General features: G+C 47.0%; 1 protein-coding gene across 1 annotated transcript in view; it reads right to left on the reverse strand.

Moving 5' to 3' along the window:
* Positions 1–3,393: 3,393 nt before the first annotated feature.
* Positions 3,394–19,281, reverse strand: part of LOC138504607 (protein regulator of cytokinesis 1-like) — a 281,049-nt gene continuing 265,161 nt past the window's right edge. Inside the window, exons 10-11 of the mRNA XM_069625204.1 lie at positions 5,183–5,323; positions 3,394–3,739 (exon numbers count right to left, since the gene is read on the reverse strand). Of these exons, the coding sequence (XP_069481305.1) occupies positions 3,725–3,739; positions 5,183–5,323 (156 nt within the window). The 3' untranslated portion in view covers positions 3,394–3,724. The remainder of the gene's footprint in view (positions 3,740–5,182; positions 5,324–19,281) is intronic.

A 19,281-nucleotide genomic window follows, 5' to 3' on the forward strand; every position in this document is an offset into this window, starting at 1 on the left:
ACTTTGGGTCGTTCTGGGAGAGGGAATGGTACATTGACAGCATGCAATTAGAGTGAGGTATTCAGGGAATCTCATCCTCAGAGAAGGATGAATACTTTGTCTCTCAACAGAGTCACCATTCCCCCGACAGCAGTCTCCTCCCATGTGATCGCCCCCCCCATGTTACCACCCCCAGGGTCAGGATCAGGTAGTGGCTGCCATCCGCTGGCCACATGGGAAGAGACTAGGCTGGGGTTTAGTGATTACTCCGCAGAATTCATCATAACAAGCAGCAGGGCCGGGCAGGGGGGCACACTTGATTCACTGCTTGGCAAGCCACTGAGCTGCAGTTTTGAGTGCCAGACTAAGCGGCTGCCATGGACCGTCAGCACAGCCATCATTGATTGTGGAGGGTTATTCTTGATTATCCATTTCATGGGATTGATGTAGCAGGCATTTCGTGGGACATGCAAAATACTCCAGAATCCATATGTTGGTGATCCGAGGCTTGAGAGAGGGCAACGACGGAAGTACTTGTAAGTCTGTAGTTACCATGTTTGTTAGCAACGACAAAGGGTAATTGGGGCATATTGGACTGGAACTTCAGGCATAAATGGGGACTGTTCAAAGTGCAAATCTATGTGCTCAATTACATCTCGTGGAGGTTTTGACTACCAGCGCTATGGTGCAAGCGTTTTAATATATTTACCATATTTTACTTATCTGAATCTTACTGCGGAAAAGGAATTGCACAGGCTGTAGAATATTTCCCCAAAAAGGAACGGAGGATTTTCTGAAATTCGCAGGCTTGGTACTGACCTTAGTTAAGCCACTAAGAGCTACACACTGGAAACCATCACCACCCCACAGATTGGTTGAAGGGAATATAGGCTTTATTGGACGGTCCACATCTGAGCGATCTTTCGATACCACCCATTGAACCAGATCAAGATAGATGTTTTATGGGGCAACTGAAAAATCCCAGGGTATCGTCACTGCTTCCATAGGGGGAGGTCCTTCCAATGGGGCCAGGGTGATGAGGCCACTACCCGGTAGTCCCGCAGGGTGATTCTTAGCGGGTGGATCACATGGGAGGGGAAGCACCCTTTGGGGCCAGTGACAACCATATCGGCAAAATGCAGTATTCCCACCAATCACCTGACCCTAGACCCCTTCCCTGCCATAACCCCACCTTCACTTCCTCCCTCTCCACCCTTACCCTCATACCATGTACTTTTATGGCCCAGCAAAAAAAGAGACTACTGAGACGAGGGCGATCACTGGGGAGTTACAACATCATGACTTTACTCAGTATTGGACGAGGAGGAGATGCAGAACAGTACAGAATATTTACCAAAACAACTTTGTGGATTCTAGAGGTTCACAAGAGCGGATGGGAAGAAGCTGTGTTAAAAGTAAAGAAGGACTTGACGTGTCATGCCCTACCTGGAGTATTTGTGGTCGCAAGCACGGACCAGCTTTGAACATTGTTCTCAGCCTCCCGCTCCACTTCAGAGAGTTCGAGGCTGGTCTAGGACGTTGGAACCACATGGCCAGAAGGCAGGCTGAAGCTCTGGGCATCCCCAAGACCCGGGAGGTGCGTGGGGAAGGAACAGCGTTCCCAGGAAAGCCAAGAAGACTGCAGAGCTGCCACAGAGCAAGAGGCTCTCCCGAACTCAGCTGGAGCCCCGTAACAGAGCCCAGCTTCTCCGTAGGAGCAAACACTAGCGCAGACCACGCAATATGGGATGCAGGTGACAGAAGAGATGCTGAAAGCCTAAGGAGGGCTGCTGGCACAAGCTGAAAAGGCTATGAACGAGAAAGCCTAGGACACTGCAACTATGGGAGGAACGGGTTGCTGGACAGGGGCTTGTACTAAGGGTTGGCAGGAGAGTGAACCGAGCCTACAAAGTGGGAAACTAGAGTCAGGAGTGAGTGTCTGTGACCTGCACCCATGTAAAGAGAACTGAAACAAACTGGTAGTTCTTGGCAGGCAAGTAAACCACATTTGTACATGTCACCAGAGAGCATAGAGGCAGTTTTTTCCTCGCAGTACCCGGTGGGAGGAAACCAGGTCTGCCAACCAGGGTCAAGGACCTACTCCATTTTTGTGTGTACAATTGTGCCTGGTGAAAGGAATCAAAGTCGGGGACTCCGGCAGAAAAAGCCTGAGCAAGGCCAACCAGGATACAGTATTTCCTCCAACAGTATTTGAATTTTACAAGTAGCTTGAACAAAGCTGGGGAATGGAGATATTTTTCAATTCTTCAAGGTCTGAAAATTCCAGAACGGTCTTGTCCAGGGGATGGATACCACTCCCTTCGGGCTGGAAAGCCGAACTTTCATTTAGTTTAGATGTAACGGACAGTTACGATTGGGACTTTTGCTTTGGACATTGACAATAGTTATTTCAGTTGAGGCAGGGAACCCCCCTCTTAGAGTTAAGGGTTTTCTTTTCTTTTACATGTAAATAAAAGTTGGTAAAGAACACCATGACCCCTCGATGTCAGTCTTATTTCTGCACCCTTACACAACCTTCCCTTAATGCAGTTGGATTCCCATCAGACGTTAGGCAGTCAGTTAGTGAACATGAACTGGGGAAACTAAATGCAATAGAAGTAATGGCAAAAGCCTTTTCTTCCTCGCCGCCTTTATGTCTTGCCTGCAATAATGCACTTCAAGGAAAGAGCTTGACCTGTTGCCATCATTTGACAAACTGTACAGGATTTATTTAATCCATGACCTGTACAAAAGGGGAGTGTATTTGTCGCCCGAAACATGTTAATAGAACTTAGTTCTTGGTTTAATGAATTGAGCAAATAGTTTGGTTGTATGTAAATTGTGCTTCACCATACTTAATAAATTCAAGCTTTGAAGTTTAGGCTGATAAAATAAAAGTCTTAAAAAGAATTGTCAACACTGGTACTAGGTGGCTTTGCTGGGCGAGGTATGCAAACCGAATAGAAACTACATCTACATTTAGACACCGTCTTAAAGTATAATACTCCCAGAGATGGTTTATTATGCAAGAGTCAACAGTACAGCTGTGAAAAGCTTCTTACAAGTAAACTATTTTTTGCACTTGTCATGTATTTGGAAATGCATCAATTAGCGCAAGCTGCCCTCAGTGGAGACTCATCGCAAAGCTAGATTTCTATCCCGCTAGATTAGCAGCAGAATTTAATGCCACTGCCACAACACGCAGTTTATTCAGTTACTGATACCAAGTTAATATGGAGGTGTCTTTACTAGACTCGTAACATGCAAATAAATTACTATTTAACAGTGCCATGTTTCAGGGCCTTAGTATATTATGCAATTGAAACATTTCCTTCACTTAATATGTTGCACTGAATATTTTGATGTAGTTTACCAATGTGTTAGTAAATAGAAAGAAACAAATAAAAAATGACATTTCCAGATTTAGCAAGCATTGCAATTTTAATAAATTTGTCCATAAAGTATTTGTCTCAGTTCACATACACATATATTATATTTAATACAAAAATATCTCCAACAGCAACAAATTCGAACCCTCTGTGTATAACTATACTGGCAGTGCACACTTTCTGCTAGTCTTTCCAGTTTCTCACTTTAGGGCTAGCCGTCCCACTCGTCCTACTTTTCTTGGCAAGGACCGTTCGTTATTGATTAAAGAGCGTTTAATTCACAGTTTGAAAACTAGACCTCAGAGACCAGGGAGTCCATCCTGCGTTATCAGATGCGCTGCTTTGGCTTTTGATGTTCATGGTTTAACTACCTAGAACAGAACAAGAAAAACAATGACAATCAGAGAAGGATTAAAAATACCAGACAAGTTTGAACGCTATTCGGCATGGCAGACAGCTATGTCGTGGTAATCACCAGTCCCAGGCACACCAGGGTATACCTGAGGGAAGGAGGCACCAAAGGAGCTGAGCCGGTCCCCTTCCTAACCGGCCACTTCTAGGTAAAGTGTGGGTATTTGGAATCGCAAGAGTAGTGTTGTGAAGGATGCAGGCGAGATCAACATGAGTGATGGTTGGCGACAAGGAAGAAAGATTGATCGAGGCTCAAGGGAACGAGTTGGTGAAGAACAAAGAAGGGAGATGGTGAAAAATAAGGAGTCTGAAAACCTAATAGAAAGTGGAGGCCAGGAGTGAGTGGGAAAAGCAGAATAACCCTGAAAGGAGTTAAGTAGTAGAGAGGAGAGTACTAAGATGGTGAAAGCGGAAGAAATGGAGGTAACAGCAAGGAGAGTGGAGAAGAGGGAAGAGACTAGAGGTATGGAGTCTAAAGGAGGATGCAAGAAGCAGGCATGCCGCCAGACCAGGGACAGAGTAGGGGTAGAGATGAGCACATTTTGGAGAACTGAGGAGGTGAAAAAAAGTATGAAGAGGCGGACAGTACAAGATTAAGATGTCCTCTTAGGTATACAACCGTTTCAAGCCATCAACGAGACAGATGATGGTGCTGGAGACTAGAATCGACCCACAAGCAAGGATGTAGAGCAGTAGTGGTGGCCAGCCTCCGGCTGGCACTGTGGCTTAGGATATGTATTGGTGGCAAGGCTCCCGTTGGCTCTGGGGCTCAGCTTGGAGGTACCCAGTCCTAACTGATGTAGCTACCCAAACCCAACTTGCAGTACCTCTAAAATACACAGACACGTCCTCCCATCTGCAGTCCTAATGCCACCTCTACTATCTAACCCAACACGTGATACACTGAACCCCAACCATGACTCCCTTGTCACCCTAACAGCAAAGGCAAAACCAGAACACTTCCTGAACGATACCCGCCCACACAAGTCGCATTAAACTACTGCAGCTCGACATTATCTCTCAAAGGGGTACAATGATAATATAATAACAGCGGCCCGGAACACCAAAAAACTAAACAGCAGGTACACCTTTCCAATCAGCAAGGTACCTGGAATCATGTGAACCAATTTTGTATTCCTGGCTTCAAACCGGGAGAATTCCAATGTAGTTGTGTATATTGGAAGGCTGATGCAATGAAGTAAAGACAATGGTGGACAAGATCTTAAAGTACAAATAAGCAGAAATTATAAAAATGTTTCCCATATCACCTTATGTTGTATAGTTATTTTGTCAAACAGAGGCAAAGCCCAATAATGCCAGGATGACTAACCTGGTGCATTCCACTTGTATTCTATTGGGCCCAAGTGACTTTATATTGTGGTCTGCCTCTTTCTAAAACATACCTTTCTTTTTCTGTCTTTTTCATGGCGAAGCAGTTGCCTCTGGGTAGACACATAGTTCATGAATTTCTGCCCATTTACCATGAAGTCCTGAAGTTGCTCTTCCTCCCAGTCATCGATCCGAACCTTCAATTCCTCTTCCAGCTACACAATGAGGAGAAAAAATTATGTTGTGGAACTATGTCCTTGCTCGCTCACCTTAAGTGGCTGTAATCCATACAGCCCTTACCAGTGCATCACCAAACCGCCCCTCTAGTTTCTTCCTCACATGAACAGTTGTAGCAAGACAAACTTCTGCATGGATTGGATGACTGGGTGGTTGTGAAGGAAGAGCAAGGACTTGGTGGTTATCAACGCCCTCCCCCTCCCCCCATGAAGGTAATCTTTTGACCAACTGCCTGCTCTTACTCCTTCCCATCTCTTTTGGCACCAGACTGCATCCAAACCCACAGAAGAGAAGACTGAACAGGTCCACAAAAGCTTCAAGCAAAACGTTTGGGCAGAAGTTAATGGCCCCAAGCGGTATACTTCCTAGAGAGTTTATCAAAGGCGTAGCGCTTGCAAAAATTCTGAGGATTGGAATTTTATGCATTTGTCTTCCTGGCAGGAGCTCAAAGCAGGCAAAAAAAATAAATAATATAATAGCCATAAGCTTGTTTTGCAGTATATGTTTTTCTAGCACACCACAAGTGCATCTTCGTTAGAAGTTCTACGTTTACAGATACTGCCCATCAAGATCAACAATATGACCATTAGCGACGGACGGTAGAAGTGGACCCAGAGACCTGGCACTTGCTGAAGTCAAACCGGTTGTCTGAAGGTTACCTGGAACGTGAATGTACACTGGCAATGTTATGTTACTGGGCATATGTATAGCGTCTTTTACCATTGGTATGATTCCAAAGCGGTGTGGGTTGAACGCCCTCGGGGACCATAGTCCAGGTCAGTGGAGAGAATAGTTTAGTAAAACGTGCTTGGATGCACTCAGTATGTGTTCAGCCAGGGTGGATTAAGTGGTGTGTGGCTGCATTCTAATGCTTGGCATGGTGGTTGTGCGAGATCAGTTGAATATGCAGCAAGGCCTATTGGACTTGGGTAGATGCATTCTGGTGGTGGTGGAGTTTGTGAATGGGATGTGTGCAGCTAGGCTGATTTTCGTGGAGTATAGCTGCGTTCTAAAGACTGTTGAGGTGATCATGGACATGTACAAGTATGTGTGCAGCTAAGCCTAATTAATTGAGGGGTATGGCTGCATGCAACTGTTTGGTGGTGCAGTGGAGAGAGTAAGCATATTGGTGTGTTTGAGTGTGTGTGGCTTGGAGGGAGACCCTGTTACTGATGACCTTCCAGTGCCTGTCGAGGGAATAGCTTCTCCCTTTGGACCAGGGGATATTAGGCCAAGGTCATACCTGCGTCTTGTTGGGTCTGCCATTGCTTATTGGAGTACCGCTGCTTCAAGTTGAGATCTATTGGTCCTAGTACATCGTCCTTGAAATTGTAGCCGATGCTCGTGAGCCCAGTCCAGATTTATCATCTATGGTCATCTATTTGTTTTGCTGAACCTGCAATTGCTTCTTGGTCGTGCCTAACTGCAGTTGCATCAACTTCTGGACTAACAGACGTACACGTGCATCCTTGATATGGTGACCATTACTCAGTAAAACCGAAGGTCTAGCATCTGGCAGGGTCTTTTGTTTATAAACTTGAAAAAGAACATGTACTGTACAGATAATGGGGAAAACTAATCTGTCAGTGCGCCTTTTTACGTTGTGTGGTATTAGTGTTCACTGTGTGTGTAACCAATCTGCAAGACCATAACTATTACCGATATTCCCCTAATCATTCAAGGTAGAGAAACAAATGAAATGTATAATCAGTCAGGTTCTACACAGAAAAATGAAAAGTAACTATTTGGTCATAATTGCTTATATAAAACAAAGTTGATCGATTTTCGATATACTCATTTGTGCAAGTTTGTCAGAAACAAACTTGGACAAATTACCATCATAAGGAAAATCAATGAACATTCTGTTTTATATAAACAATTTGGACCAATAGTTTTTCTGTTGCGCAGAACTGGACTAATATATTTGAAAAAGAAACATAGCACAGTAATATCAGAACAAGAGCAACACATAGCAGCACAGTGGTGATATTATACAGTAAGCCCATCTGCAAGAGAAGATGACCCATACTCGGAGATTGCTTCATCTGCGAGAACGGCAGAAGTCTGTTCACCCATGGAAGGTCAGTGAGCCAGTCTCACACTGAGGGTGCACCAGGTTGCTTCTAGCCAAACAAGATCAGTCTCTAAGCAAGTAAGAAACCCGATTAAGAAAACAGTGTCCCTCCTATGCCATTGGCTCTGTGATTCCCAGCAATATGGATACTTGAGAAAGGCTCCGAGAGACCCGTCACTTAACCCCATCCCAGCAGGATGGCAGACGAGGGCAGGCTTAGAATAGATGAAACAGATGGCCCCCTTCGCCTGTACACCTAGGGCATCTGCCCAAGCTGTTCCATGCTGAATCCTCGCTGGGGAATAATGTAGTCTGTTCAGGACCATAAATTGAACCAAGCGGAATTTAGAATTATAGGAGATTTCTCTCGTTAACCCACATATTGCAGCCCACTGTTCGTCTGTAAATTCAGTGCATGAATCCCGCTCCCATTTCTTACTTACAGCTGGGCCCATGTGTCAGCGTACACAACAGCCGGTCATACAACACTGGAACACCAGCATAGCACTGTGTATGTACAATTCCCCCAGGCACATCTGTTCACACGAGTACTCCGGCCACCTCAACCAAAACAGTACTGATCCACCAGTAGTGTACCCTATGTACGAGGGGGCATTGTGGGGGGAATCCCCTACATAGTTTTTAAATTCATCCCAATCTATGAATTTACCTTGTGCATACATGCATCCCATAGTGGCAACGCAAGTGGTGGCACTCCAGCTAGTAGATGTGGACCGATCCGCCGTTTGAGTCATCCCAGTGTGACCCCATAATGGAGCCTCTCTGTCCAAAGGATATTCCAAGCCACGCAATCACTGCAGTTCACCCATTGCCAGGGATCTAGCAGCCAATGGATCTAGAGGCCCCTGAGATACATACATAGGGCTGTACATTAAGATTTGCAGCTTGTGCACCCACCACCGCCCTTTCAAGTGCTACATGTGGCGGGGGTTATGGTGATCGTCCCAGTAGGAGGCAAAAAGAGTGCTTGCACCGCCAAATAATAAAGTTTGAAATGGGGAACTCAGAGGCCTCCTTCCTCCCAGGGCCTGTCATGGCCTTCCAACTCATGCCCACCCCTCTATTACCCCACACGAAAGATGCACACAATGAATGCAACTCTTGAAAAAAGGCCCTGCCCGGACTAACCGTAACATTATTAAACAAATATGAAATCTTTGGAGGTACCAGTATTTGAACTATGGAAAGGCGACCCCAGCAGCAACATTTGCACCTTGCTACAGCATTCCATTTTAGGCCCCAGCTATTGCATGTACGCTGTATAATTCAAAGCTAGTGTCTCCTTTGCTGATTTATGGACCATAATACCTAGGTATCTAAAAGAAGCTGCCACCACTCGTAGCTCATGTCCTTCCCACTGCCTCTGTCCAAACAGAGCTAACGAAAAAAATAAATAAATCGGATTTCTTTATTAAGGTGTGGCCAGAGTATCTACCAAAATCCTCTACTGTGTGAAGGTTCATACCTGCTTTGTTTGCCGGGTCATTGACGTACAGTAGGATGTTGTCTGCATACAATGATCTTACCGTATGCAGACCACCCAATAGTAGCCCACTCTTAGCACGCTGAGTATGGACCAAGTCAGCAAGGGGTTCTATAACAAGTGCAAACAAAAAGGGTGATAGCGGACACCCTTGCCGGCTGCCGCCACCCAATTTTATGGGCAGCGATATCATCCCATTAGAGAATTCTCACTATTGGGTCCCTAGACAAAAGGCGCACATATGATCTGAAAGAGGGCCCAAACCTGGCATTTACCAATACTGCGAATAGATTAGGCCAATGTACCGTATTGAATACCTTCTGCATATCTACTGCAGAGTCAGGGAATAAACCGTGAAAGATTATAAATGAGGTGAGGCAGAGGTTACAGGCAGTTTGCTACCTCTTTAGCAAACACCTTGGCATCAACGTTAATTAGCGACAGGGGGCAGTACAATGCACATGTACCAGCCTCTTTGCCTGGCTTCAACATAACCGTGATGCTTCACGCACCGTTTCTGGGAGGGTTCCTCCATCCAAGGCATCCAACCACATCTGAAGTAAATGCGGGACCAGGATATCCTGGAACAACTTTTAGAACTCTGCAACCAGCCCATCAGGGCCAGGTGCTTTGCCGGAGGGGAGTTCCTTAATTGCTTGTTTCAGCTCCTAAGCAGTCAAGGGAACCTCTAGGGCCTCTGAAGCCTCTGCAGAAAAGGAAGAAGTGGGAATCGTACCAAGGTATTCCCTAATTTCAATCTCAGATGCTTCACCTTTCAGCGGTACAGTTTCATAAAAGAAACAATTCCTTGCATATTCCCCTTTCAGGCCCTAGTTCCATCGTCGGTGTCAATATAAGTGATCGGGCCTCTGACCGTGTCCCATCGGATCAGCTGGGCCAGGAAATGTGGCGGTCTACCAACCTCCCCGTATCAGTGCAGCATCCCGGGCCTGTCCAAGAATCTTCTCTCTGAGCAAGGTCTCGAAATTTATCAAACTCAATCTTAAGACTCAGATAGCACAGCAGAGATGGGATTGTCTGTGTAACTATCTTTGAGTTCCTTCAATCTGAACAGGTGTTCCTCTTCCATCAAGCTTTCTGGCATCCATGAATTCTGGCTCAGAGACTTAGACAAAAAGATAAAGCAAGCATTTGGGAGAGTATGTCAGGAGTCAGATTCCTTATTGGATGTGGGTTCAAGACACTAAGGCATTATGCCTCTCCTGCTTTTATAGTGTTTTGTACACCAAGCCCATATTAGTCATACTTGGCATTTACAATTTCTTCTCACGCACAGACTGATGAGCCATTTTAAACCTTGCTAAATATAATTACAACATTCTTCAACTTCGGCCAAGTACAATTTTCTCTCATCACTGTCAATTCCCCCATCTACCTCGTGGTCCTGCCAAGTCAGATAAGTACCTTATACCATGGAGAAACAAATAAGCTCAATTATTTGATGCCAATTAATGCAGCTGGTCCTGTCAAATTGGTCTACAGAACGTACAATGTGCACTTCTAATTGATTTACATAGAGCGCTTTACACCAAGGCGCTGTACAGTGGAACAACTTCATACAAGATAACAAGAACCAATAACAGTGGGAGCAGAATTACATCATGAATCATTCGACAAAACAGTGCAAAGAGCAATTAACTGAAGGGGGGGAAGGGAAGTGGGACTAGGTGTGGGGGGGTGGAGATGGATTGGACGAGGGAAAATGGAAGGGAGAGGAGCAGGAGAGGGGAGAGAAATCAGATGAAGGGAGGAGGGAGGGGAAGTAGAGAGAGCAGAGGGGGAGTTTTCAAGGAGGAGAATAGAGGACGACGGATTTAAGGGACGTGCGAAATGAGGTGAAAGTCATGGTAGAGCGGATTGTGAGGGGGAGCGAGTTCCAGTGCAGAGGTGCAAGGAGCAGAAACGGGAGGAAGCACAGGGGGATGGAGGTACAGTGAGAAGGAAATGGTCAGCGGAATGAAGGGAACTGGAGGGGGAGTAGAAGGAGAGAAGGGAGGACAGATAAGGAGCAGCAAGACCATGGAGGGATTTGAAGACAAGGCAGAGAAAGTGAAATTTTAGCTGTAAGTGGAAAGGTAGCCAGCCAAGGTAAGAGAGCGAGGAAGAGATGGAGGAAGAGATGGAGTCACGGGAGATGAGGAGACAGGGTACGAACAGCAGAGTGGTATATGGATTTAAGAAGGGCAAGATGATATGCAGGAAGTCCGAAGAGTAGAGAAGAGCAGTAGAAGAGGCGGGAAAAGATGAGGAAATTAGGAGTTTGGTGGCGTGGAATGTGAGGGAGGGACGGATTTTGCAAATATTGTAGAGGTGGTATCGGCAGGTGCGAGAGATGAGTGAAATTTGTTGCGAGAAGGTGAGAGGAGTCAAAGAGAACGCCTAAATTACGAGCTTGGGGAGAGATAGGGAGATTGGAGGGAGGAAAGTGAATGAAAGGGGGAGGAGAGGGAGGGCAAAGAGAGTAAGAGGGGAAGAAAAGGACTTCAGTTTTGTCAGTGTTAAGAGAGAAAGCGGGGGGACATCCAGTTCTTGATAGCAGTGAGGCAGGAGGAGAGCCTATGGTGAAGGTCAGTTGAGAAGGAGCAGAAAGAGAGAAACAGTTGAGTATCGTCAGCATAGAAATGGTGGGAGATGCCAAACAAGGAGATAACAGGGGCAATGACGGAGGTGTAAAAAGAGAAGAGGAAAGGACCAAGTACAGAACCTTGAGGAACACCGTAAAAAAGAGGGAAGAAAGGAGAGGTCTGGCTTCCCCATGATACAGCGAAGGAACGGGAGGAGAGGTAAGAGGATAGCTATTTTAGAACAGGGTCTTTAAACCCGAAGGAGGAAAGAGTGTGGAGCAGGAGTGGATGATCGACAGTGTCAAAAGCTGCGGAGAGATCAAGGAGAATAAGGATAGAGGATTGCTTGGCATGTCGAGCAGAGAGGAGGGAGTTAAGGATAGAGGTGAGAGCAGTTTCAGTGGAATGTTTGGGACGGAAGCCGGATTGGAAGGGAGGAAGGAGAGAGGAAGTAGTGACAAAGGATGAGAGTGGGCAAGGTGCTCAAGAAGCTTAGAAAGGAAAGGTAGAAGAGTTAGAATAGGAATAATCGTTGCATGTTTGAAAGCAGAGGGAAAGGTTGATGAGGAGGGGCAGGAGTTGAAGAAAGTGGTAAGGTAAGGGATAAGAAGAGGGTAGATCTTGGGTATAAGAACGGAGGGGAGAGGGTCAGAAGGGGCAGACGTGGGGTAGGCTTTGGATAGAAGGGAGGAGACTTCAGAAGGGGAACAGGTGAGAAGATGGACATGAAGGAAGAGGGAGGAGGGGGGGGAGAGGAGAGGGGGAGTCAGAGACGGAGTTAATTTTTTGCCGGAGGGTGAGGATTTGGGAGGAGAAGAAGTTGGCAAAGTCCGAAGGAGAAAGTGTGGAATTGGATGAGGGAACAGGAGTAGAAGGAGAGAGAAGACAAGAGAGAGTTTGAAAAATTCGACAAGGGTGGGAGGCTTGAGACTGGAGAAGGCTAGAGTAGTAGGAGGATTTGGCCGCTGCAAGACAAGAGTTGTAAAGTGCGTGGTAAGAGAAAAGGTTTGATTAGAAAGCAAGGGAGTTTTGAGCCAGAGTCTCTCTAACCACCGGAGAAGGCACCACATAGAGCAGAGATGGGAAGTAAGCCAGGGTTGAGAAGACTTCCGAGTAGGACGGAAGAGAGAAAGGGGGTAAAGTTGATCTAGGGCAGAGGAGATAGAGGAGGAAAGGGAAGAGAGCATCGTCCCCAGAGAGTAAAGCAAAGTCTTGGGGAGAGACGATGAGCAGGAGTCGGAAAAGAGGGTAGCGTCGAAGTCACGAAGGTCACGACGTGAGTAGATTGGAGGGGAGGGATTAGTAGTAGTAGAGTGTGAGAGAGGAGAAAGGGAGAATGAGAGTAAGGCATGGTCTGAGAGATAAACAGGAAGAGAAGAGACAGGGGAAGAGGGATAGGAAGAATTGAAGATGAGGTCAAGAGTGGAGCCAGAGGAGTGAGTAGGGGATGAGGGAAGGGGGGAGAGGAGGTAGGAGTCAAGGATGGAGAGGAGGGGGGGAAGATTGAGGGGGAGAAGGAAGATGGATATTAAAGTCGCCAAGTACAGATAGAGGAGCGGGGGAGGGAGAGATAAGTGAGAGGAGGTGATCCAGGTCTTCATAGAAGGAAGAGAGGGCCAGGGGGACGATAGATGACCAGGAAGGAAATAGGGTGGGGAGAGGAGAAGGACTTGTAGAGGAATTCAAAAGAAGGGAAAGAGGGGAGAGTTGGAGAGGATGAGGAGGAGATGTATTTGGGGTGGTACAGGAGACCAACGCCTCCACCACAGCCAGAGGGGCGGGGGGTGTGGATGAAGGAGAAAGAAGAGGTTGTCAAGGAGGCGGGAACAGAGGTGTTATGAGGGGGAATCCAGGTTTCAGTTAAGCAGAGAAAATGAAGGTTAAGGCGAAAGAATAAAATCAAGGGTAGCTGCGGTTTTATTACAGATGGATCTGGCATTCCAGAGAGCAGTGCTCTTGAGGGCAGAGTGGTTGGCAGTGGGGGGAGGGGGGGGGGGGGGTAAAGAAGGTTAGGGCGGTGAGAGAAGGAAGGAGCGTGACTGGAGGAGTGGGGGTGAGGATAGTGAAGAGGACTAGGCATTAGGAGGAAAGAGGAGAGTAGGAGGGAAAGGAGTTATGGAAGATCACATACCAAAGGACACAGAAAGGACGAGAAGAGAAGGGCCATAGTTGTAGGAGTTAGAAATGGAGGGGGTAGAGACCAGTGTGATAGTTACAGAAAGGGGAGGCAGTTGCCAATGGAGGCAGTGGGCAATGTAGGACCAAAGTGTGGTACGGGGAGAGGGTAGTAACAAGAGTAGGTACAGGATGGCGCCAAAGGTGGACTCTGGTCTAGTGATGAGAGATGGCCGGTAGGAACCAATAGAGTCAGTGGGAGCAGGCACTTGAAACTGTAGTTGGAGGAGACCAGGTGCCTGAGGCAGGAAAATGAGGTAGCAATTTTGGGCTGCTGCACCTGAATGGTAAAAGTGCAGGAGGCATAGGTAGCTGGATCCACAATTAGAAGGGGAGAGCAGTGGCACCTGGTACAGTGTGGAGGCGCCAGGGGAGGAAATCACGCAGCCAAGGCATGCAGAGAGGTAGAAGGATCCGAGGAAGCTGGAGGCACGTTAGGACAGCAGTGGCACCAGGTACAGTGTGGAGGCGCCAGTGGAGGGAATTACGCAGCCAAGGTGTGCAGAGAGGTACAGGGAGCCAAGGAAGATGCAGTCACGTTAGGACAAGGGGACAGCAGGGAATGGGTCCAGGATTAGAGTGGAGGTATCAGGAGAAAAGTAAGAGTCAAGTTAGATGGCCGGTGCAGCGATGCTCTGTAACCTCAACCAACCCCTGGGCGGGGAGGATTGCCAGCTGTCGTAGAAGATGGAAAGGAGGCATTGGCAGGAGGACTTGCAGCAGCAGAGGAAGATGGTTGAAGTAGGGGGTCCCGGTTAGCCACATTGGTCAAAGGCAGGGAGGCCGTGGATTGGAGGTACCCCAGGCAACCGCAACCCCACAGGGACTAAGTGCCTGGATGAAAGTAATCGAGCTCAGGCGGGCAGGACCGCTGTAGGTGGAATGCAGGAGGAGCCGGGCTGGAGAAGGCGTACCTGGGTGTGATCAATCAAGCTCAGGCGGGCAGGTCCGCTGTAGGTGGCACCAGGGTAGAGTGGAGGTACCCCAGGCAGACAACCCCACAGGGACTGCAAGTGACTGCATGTGAGTAAACAAGCTCAGGCGGGCAGGACCTCTGTAGGTGGCACCAGGGTAGAGTGGAGGTACTCCAGGCAGCCACAACCCCACAGGGACTGTAAGTGCCCCAGATGACAAGGCAGCCCAAAGAAGGAAGAAAGGCGAGGGCGAAGCCAAATCTAGACCGCATCCAGAGCCAAGTGAACAGAGGACTGTAGGAGCAGGGCTGGAGCGGAGAATGAGGCAGGCTGGATCCGCTCTTGTGCGTGGAGGAGGCGGGCAAAACGAGAAAGGTGGGACACCGGGCCGCCGCGATCCCGCCAGGACTCGGAGAGCCGGTGCGGAGGGATCAGGTGCCTGTGTGAAAGCACGCAGGTCCGTCTCGTCACCTTTGGGACACAGGAGGGTGAAAACCAAATGGGGGCTCCAAGGGCTGCAGCAGAGGAGTAAAGATGCGGCACCCCGTACTGCAGCAGATACCTCAGGACACAGAAAGCAGTACTCCGTGGGCAGCACCGAAGGAACAGGACTGGGGCCGCAGAAGAGGAAGGTTGGACCCGCACCTGAGCACGGAGGAATGGAGAAAGCGGGTTAATGTCAAGATGGATTAATGCATCATCAACATAGATTAATGCATCCAAGCTGCATCATTATCTTGTCTGCTTTTTCTGCCAAACTACAAGATTAACCTCCCAGACTCAATTATCTATTGCAAGATGCTGCCAAAGACCATTTCATGTGTCAGTTTCAATTACATATCAACATGAGTCAGGGTTTTGCCCACACCTGGCCTAGCCAGACACCATTTTGTGCGTGAGGTATCCATTTTGAAATATATCTGTCTATTGTATTAGCCCTCCAGAGAGCCATTTATTTAAGCATTTCCCCCCTTGTATCCATTAATCATATCATCTCTTTATATATTCATGATGTGTGTGACATTTAAAGCATCCTTCACTTCCCGGGTCATTCCAACCTAGATATGTGCAGCGCCAAGTGCACTTTTTACCTTAGAAAAAGACGCTATAATCTAGATTTCTTCACTAATGGAACCATTGATCCTCCTATCGGGTTATCTGTACTCAGGTGGGGGGCTGTGGGGGGAGGAGGGGGAGTGTGGGGTCGGATCAGCACCCCTATACAAATCGCTTCTCGGACATAGCCATCTCTTGAATGGTCTCAGGCTCCCAAGTTTGGTCGACAACGACACCCAACGCATGTGATCTTTGAATGGCTATCATAACATCGCCATCGTGACTAACCCCACATTTTGCGAAAAATAGACATGGATACCCTCTCGCAATCCATGCATGAATGCAAAGTCCCTCAGTACCTCAGCACTGAAGCGCCATAGGAGCTCAGGACAACCCTACGTGGAGCAAGTTACAACCAGCATTAACGGGGAGTGATCCGAGAATGTTCTTGGATACATTACGCAGTCTGACACCTCAGGGCAGAGACAATCTGAGATAATCCACATATCTATACAGGAGTGCATATTATGTAATCACAAGAGTAATAAGTAATCCCTGCCCAGTTCCGTGATACAGTCAGACATCCACAATATTCAGTTCCTGCACCCCAGACCAAAGAGCCCGAGCTGCCTTCATCAGGTTCAGAAGTAGACCTATCTACCTCCACATTCAGAATGGTGTTAAAAATCACCTCCTATAAGGACCACTCTGTAACCTCAACAGGAGATTTATCAACAACGTGTAAAAATCTGGATTGTCTATATTGGGGCTGTAACAGTTTAAAAGACCACTTCTCTCTTGCAAAGCAATACGTGTACCAGGACATACCTGCCTCCTTCATCCACAACTAAATTGTGACATGTGAATGGAAGTGTTTGTGAACCAATATCACTCCCCACGCCCTGGTGGAATAGGACATGTAGCATTGCTGTCCACCCCAAGACTGGGCTACCTGTTGAGCAACTGATTCCACTATGAGAGTTTCTTATAAGAGTAGTATATTAGCACCCAGCCTATTTGCCCGAGCAATGATTTTCCAAGTCTTAAAAACAGTTAACCAGCCCGCTGACATTCCAGCTCAATAATGTCATCTGGGTCAAGCCCTGCATCATCCCAACTGCCATTTGACATGCATTCCATGGTTACCATAGAAACAGAACCCAAAACAGCTCTGCTGATTGCTATACTGTACACATGATATAGCACACCAAACCCTTTGTGAATTTATACTCCAAACCCTCCCACCCACTCTGCCTCCCCAACCAGCAAGTGAAATCATAATCTCCCATGCCCCCCTTAACCCACAACTGTACAGCTGTAACTACCAGGCTAATTACCAACTGAAACATCCAAAGTGCTAACACAACGGGGGCGTACCGTCGCCACTCCAGGCACTCATTGCAGGCTACCAACAGAATACATCCACCACAAAAACTATAACTTGTAAACCCAATGCCATCAACACTCACTTAAGGACTGCCTTCCCTCTGGGCAAAAAGTTATGATGGGCTGAGGTCGTAGGCAATTCCTCCTGGGACTCGTCCAGCAGACGCTGAACCAGTATTTTAGCCTAGATTAATTTTAATCGCCTCTTCCCGAACTGTGAAAATATAGAATTTGCCCTGAAATTGAAAGCGCAGCCTAGCCGCAAACAGCATTGCATATTGCGCTCCCGCAGCATCTTTTTGATTCCCAAGAATCGCCGGTGCTCCTGTTGCACCAACAGAAAAATTGGGAAAGGTCGGGAATACTTGGGAGCCCATCAGGAGCTCTTATCTCTTGCCAACTTCAGGAGCAGGTTCGGTTGCAGTAGCTCAATATCTTGGCTATTATTGTCTTGGAAAATCACCTGCTTTGGCTTATGGGCCAGGGCTCCACGCGCACTTTCAACTGTAAAAAAGGCGACAATTGTGGCTCCCCGAATTAAGCAACTGCTCCACCGCCCGTTCCATGTTTCCAGTGAGGGCACCCTCCGGAACACAGACTGTTCTGACATTGTTCCTCTGGGAGCAGGATTCGAGGTCATTGCATTTGGCCTGGACATACCGCGTGTCCTTTGCCAGAGCGGTCCCGGTCGATTGCAAGTCGTGCACTGTGTCCTCCGTGGCCCGATGCATTCCTCAGCTTCGTTAATTTGTAGGACCTCCTTTGCAAGCTGCGCTCGGATGGTGGTGACGTTGATCGCGATATCGTCCAGCCTTGCGTTCACAGTAACAAACCCTTTCTTCATGGTATCTAGCATTTGCTGTAATTCGGAGGAGGGGGCACGCACAATAAGATGCACAAAATCAAGCACCCCCCCCCACCCCCCAAGAGAGGGCAAGATGCAGTATTTATCCATAGCACATGCTCAAATCGGCTTAATCCACAGTAGGGGATTCACAACTTCTTACTCCATGGGGAAGTACTTATATTATAATTAAAAAAAAAAAGAAGTTCAATAACACAAAAATGCCTATCTGAATGGTTGTGTGTCTGGCAGTCAATACCATTACATATTTTTCATTGCCATATAATTCAATTTTTATTAATCACACAATACAATTATTAATAAAAACAATCCTAAAAAATGATCACATCACAAAACATACAACAGTAAAAAAACACCACAAGTGTATCTATATAAGTGGGTCCTAATATGATTTCTCTTTGGTCAAAACAAGTAACTTGTTCACACACAGATCCTTACGCCATAAGAAATTCTGGCTATTTCATATTATTTGTTGTACTTTATAGGTTCCCAACTTGTACAAGTTTGTCCCTTAAACACAGAAATGTAGGACATTCTTCAGGGGTATAAAATGTCTTGCGTCGATTCTATTCCAAGTGGCTATGAAAACCGCTAGAAAGATCTAACAGTGAGGTGGTACCCTGTAGATCAAAAAGGAGGCACTAATTAGTACTAAATATCACAATGCTGGTCTTTCTACTTTAACCACTTAACAACCCTAATCCCCAAGGGTAGGGAGCATGTTATTAATCACATACCTCTGTCTCGTGGGATAGTTGTCCCGGAGTCTCTTAAAACCTTACATGGTTTATAATCAGCAGGTTCCAATTGATTGCAGAATTCTTGCCTATATTTCCTCTATCTCCCAATCTAATGCACAACAGATAAGATTTAGATTCTAAGTTTTATAAAATGCATACTTTTATTGTTACGCTCACCTAGTACCCACGGGGATGCCACCCAGCCCTGGTTGGATGATTTGCACTCTCGAACCCTCTCCCGGTCCCTTCGTAAGGCCTCTAGTTAAAGATGGGTCTGCAATATAGGAGAGCTGGATTCAATACCAGATTGTCTTCATGTTTTCCCACCTCCCTTGGCCTAAACTCCTTCCTCCCCCTTGGGCCTTCTCACCTTAATATTGTAAAAGGTGGATTCTCCGTCCTGCTCCTCGTGGCAGGGGCGCGTAGATGTGGGGGGGCGAGCAGCGACCAAGTTACTTCACTGGTGCAAGCCCCTCTGTGGGAATCCAGGTCTTCTGCGACGCAGTAGGTTTGCTGCTTTACTGTCTTTATATGCAGTTCTTATGTTCCTTAGTTCGAATAATAATGCCCTGCTTCTTTCCTTTTATGTATGGAAAGGTATTTTGGTGTGGTCATGCAGTTTTAAGATGAGCATGGG

This window comes from Ambystoma mexicanum, chromosome 11, assembly GCF_040938575.1.
Source record: "Ambystoma mexicanum isolate Mex_15411 chromosome 11, UKY_AmexF1_1, whole genome shotgun sequence".
In the NCBI taxonomy this organism is placed as follows: Eukaryota; Metazoa; Chordata; class Amphibia; order Caudata; family Ambystomatidae; genus Ambystoma; species Ambystoma mexicanum.